This window comes from Fukomys damarensis, unplaced genomic scaffold (assembly GCF_012274545.1).
Source record: "Fukomys damarensis isolate Sample0158 unplaced genomic scaffold, DMR_v1.0_HiC HiC_scaffold_24, whole genome shotgun sequence".
Taxonomy (NCBI): domain Eukaryota; kingdom Metazoa; phylum Chordata; class Mammalia; order Rodentia; family Bathyergidae; genus Fukomys; species Fukomys damarensis.
Genome location: NW_022900936.1, coordinates 3,995,025 through 3,999,285, shown reverse-complemented (window position 1 = coordinate 3,999,285; position 4,261 = coordinate 3,995,025). Strand labels below are relative to the sequence as shown.

The following is a 4,261-nucleotide window of genomic DNA, read 5'->3' as shown; positions in this document are numbered from 1 at the left end:
GGCATCCCAGAATTTTTGGCACCAGGCACTGGTTTCGTGGAAGATAGTGTTTCCATGGATGGGAGCGAGGTGGGTGGGAAGTGTTTGGGATTGGATTCCCAAAGGATTGCACAACCTAGGTCCTTCCCATGAGCAGTTCACAGTAGGGCTCACACTTTGTTCTGCTTTGTAATAAGACAGGATCTTGCTATGTAGTCCAGGCTGGCCTCGAACTCACAGAGATCCTCCTGCCTCAGCCTCCCAAAGATGGGAGATTATAAGCATACACCACCACTCCTGGCAAGGAATACTCCAGCTAGATTTTTGTCACTATGACAATACCCAAGATAAACAATTTAAAGGAGGAAAGGTTTATTTTGGCTCAAGGTTTCAGAGGTTTTGATTCACAGTTGGCTGGCTCCATGGTCTTTGGGCCGCCATGAGGCAGGAACATCGCATGGAAGGGAACAGGGGATCAAATCTCCCCGGCTTACAGCGGACAGGAAGCAGAGGGAGTGGGAGGAGCGGCCCCGCTTCCTGTTTCCATCGCCTCCCGGTAACGCCCTGGTGGGCTGAGGGCCCTTGGGATCCAGGTCCCTGCTTTCCTAGGCGTTCTTCCTCCACTCGAGCTGGCCATCAGAAGTCACTGTGTGTCAGTGGATGGTGCCCCGCGGCACTGGGGGTGGTCGGACGGGGTCAGAGGTGGCAGAGAGAGGGACAGGTTGCCCCTGCAGGGCGACGTGAAGGCTGGTGCCGCACCTGCACCTGTATCGGCTTTTGTGGGGTTAAAGGAAAAGCACACGCAAGACAGAGGAGAGGCACAGAACTCAAGGTCCCGATCTGAGCCGAGCTGGATCTGGGAATGGTGGGAAATTTCCCGGCCCAGGTGAGTTCCTCCAGGACAGGAAGTGACATCCGGAGCTCACCAGGAGGGAACACGGGCTCTGAAGAGACGAAACCAGCCTGGGCAGGAAAGGTCCACGAGACTCAGACGACACGGTGGCCTCCAAAGGTCAGTGCTTCAGCAGAGGCACCTGGGTGTGGCCCTGACCCTCGGGGAGCAGAGATGGCCCCAAGGCCCCGGGGGGTGTTAGTGTCTGCTTTTTGTCAACTGAGCGACCGGAGCCTGAGCACAGGCTTGCGCCAAGCTGGGACTCTGGACACAGAGCCACCAGAACATCCCCAGTGCCTGTCCTCGAAACAGGCAAGGACCTCTCTCCTCCCCTGTGGAGGTTTAAATATTAGGTCCCCACCGCCCTGAGAGCGTGCAGCCTGTGGTGTCCCCACGGCCAGGGTGGTGTCACCGCTGTCACGCCTGCCCACTCGGCCACACCATCCGCTGCACTGAGGTCCCCTCTACCCGTGAGCACAAGACACGTGCACATCCCTCTCAGCACCGCTCTGGCACCTATAGCGGGATTGCTGGCCACTTGTTCTGAGGTCCACGGAGGGGAAAGAACAGCATCCTTTTCTCCGCGGGAGAACCCAGCAGAAGCAGCAAGGGATACAAAACTCTACCGAAGAAAAAGTACAGTACCCGTTTCTGTATAAGAATATATTATTTAAAAGGCAGTTTAAAAATAAAAATTCTGTACAGCTCATGAATTCCCTTGTTTTGTTTGTTTCAGTGAACAAACGGTTCTTAGAAAACGTAGTCTGGTGGAGCCAGGCATCCACGGTGACTATTCGGAAGGTCCCACGAGGCTCCGCCAGCCCGTCCACACCGCGGCCCACAGCCGTGCCGCTGCTTCTGGCTCGGTCTACTCAGCGAAGAAGGGAAAGGACCCCTGCTTTGCCTCACGGGGACGGCAACACCCAGCTCACACACAGCTGCTGTGAAAGGGTGCGGGCGTGGGACACAGCGCCACACACGTGTAGGGATGGGGTCCGGGTCACCGTGCCTGAGCCGCTCAGGCACCAGCGCGTACTTGAGGATTAAATGCCAGCACTCAGTGTGGACCAGCACGCGGCTCCTTCATCACCGAGGGCACAATGGCGGCCGCTATGGGCTCTGAGGCACACAGCGCCGGCCACACGTGTGTCCCTTGGCTTGTCCTTGGCAAAGCTGGGGCACAGCGTGAGGTGGGCAGGCCACGAAGCCTTGGCGGTCCCCAGGTCCTGTGGCTGGGACGCGACCCAAGCCGGCTGCCCTCGTGTTCTGTGGCGGAGGCGACACGGGGTGTGCTGTGCCCGCCATCTGCACGGGCTGCTTTGTCCCCACAGTGACGAAGGGGTGGTGGCTAGCAGCACACACAGGAGACCAGGCTAAATCCTCGACACGCCGCTTCATTTCTGAAAAGCTTTCAGGACTTCAACTGCACTGCTGGTTTTGGGTGGTACTGGGAACTGAACCAGGCCGTACTGGGCTCCACCCCCGGCTTTCTTTCACTTTTTATGTATTTGTTCACCTTTTGTAGTACTGCTAGGCAGGTGCTCTACCACAGAAGTACCTTCCCAAACCTTTGGCTTTTTATTTTGAGAACGGATCTCACTAAGTTGTCCAGGCTGGCCTCAAACTTGGGATCCTTCTGCCTCAGGCTCCTGAGCGGCTGGGATTACAGGTGTGCACCACCACACCTGGCTCAACTGCATTAAAAAAAAAAAAAAAGGCCAGGGATGCAACTCTGCAGGAGAGCACTTGCCTGGAATGGACAGGCCCCGGGTTCAATGCCCAGGTCCACAAAACAGAACGAGACTTTCTCTTGTACGTAGTGCAGATCCTATTTTTTTCTAAGTATATTCCCTTTGTTTGGTACCAGGGATTGAACTTGGGTCCTTGCTCTTTTGAGGATATTTCCTTCTTTTGAAGGCCTTTTCTGATTCCTACACACAAGGGACTGAGTTTCCACTTATGTATAAATATTCTGTGCACTGGCTGGGAAATGGGTTGTGTCCCTGGGACACATGTGCTGGAGTTTAACCCCAATGTTCAATATCAAGAGGACAGAGACTTCACTCGAACCCGGGGGAGGTTAGGGCTGGCTAAGGGCCTGGGGTCCCCGTCACCGGACTGGCGGTGGCGCAGGAAGAGGGGCCACCCCACTCCCACGCACAGGTGGCTCCTCCCCACTTTAGTCTAAATCACCGTCTACGCCGAGACCTCAGTTTGGAGACGTGCCACCTTCTCTCTTCCTCCCGCCTCTGCTCTTCTCTCTGGCTTTCTCGGTGGTCCCGGAGGCCAAGCTCTCAGTCTTCTTCTGCAGCTAGGATAGAGTGGGTGGGCAGCATCAGTCCCGGGAGGCACAGTGGGCAGGGGTGCCAGGATGGATGCCCTGGGCTTTGCAGGAGCGGAGCTCGTGTGCGTGACCTGCCCAGTGGACTGCATGGGACCGGAGCCCAGGCTGCCTGCAGTCCCCAAAGCCACGGAGGACAGGCAGCGGGTCAGGAGGCCACAGGGCACGGCCTGGAGAGGTGGGGAGCCCCTCAGCCCTCCCAGGGGGTTGAGACCAGAGAAACCATCCTGCTTCATCTGTTTCTCTGTATTTCTCAGTCTTTCAAGGTTTTGCAGATCTCTCTGTGACCTTTGGGTGGGAAATTCCAACTAGGGAAGTCAGGATCACTGGTTGGGACCTTGAATTAATGCATGTGTATTTCTGGAGCACCTGTAGCAGGCCTGGCATCGCACATGGGGCGGTGGAGGGACGGGGGCACTGTGGGCACCCAGGGCACCCCGGGTCCCTGGCCAAACAGACAGCATGGGGTGTGCAGTCTTCAGGGAAGCCTCAGGGAAGGGGAGAAAGCAGGGCCCCAGGGCGACACGGGGCCAAGGCGAGGCTGGACGGTGCATGAAACGCGGGGAGAACGCTCCAGGGTGGCGAGGTCCCGGGCAGGATGTGGGAGGCCACGCTGGAAGCCAGGGTCAGGTGGGGATGTGGCAGGGTCTCTAGTGCAGAGGAGGTGCACACACGGGGTTCTACACGGCCGAACCCTCTCCGGGTCTGTGGGAGGACTGGGCCCCCTGTGGCCTTGGCTGCGATGGGGCTGGGGGCTTGGTTTCCGGGAGGAGAACTGGCTCCCTCCTGGGGACTGCCTGGCCGGAGCGTACACCTTTACCTCTTTCCTGGCGTCGTCCAGCTGCTTCAGCTCCTCATAGTGGGCTCGGGATTCCCACAGGGGCTGCAGCATGAGCTCCTCCACCGCGGGGAAGAGCTGGGGAGGTGACAGGGCGGCCAGAGCACAGCTGTCAGTGGGACCCCTGGGGACCCGTGTGGCTCCTCCCCCTCAGGCCACGCCCTTCCCCACCTGCCCTGAGAGCACCCGCCTGGCTGGGGGGAGGGGCCGG

The 4,261-nt window shown here is 58.3% G+C and overlaps 1 protein-coding gene across 1 annotated transcript in view; it reads right to left on the bottom strand.

Annotated features, from left to right (window-relative positions):
• Window positions 1-2,572: 2,572 nt before the first annotated feature.
• Pde9a (phosphodiesterase 9A) overlaps window positions 2,573-4,261 on the bottom strand; it is a 65,557-nt gene continuing 63,868 nt past the window's right edge. The window contains exons 18-19 of the mRNA XM_010636497.3: window positions 4,033-4,128; window positions 2,573-3,182 (exon numbers count right to left, since the gene is read on the bottom strand). Coding sequence (XP_010634799.1) covers window positions 3,081-3,182; window positions 4,033-4,128 — 198 coding nt within the window. The 3' untranslated portion in view covers window positions 2,573-3,080. The remainder of the gene's footprint in view (window positions 3,183-4,032; window positions 4,129-4,261) is intronic.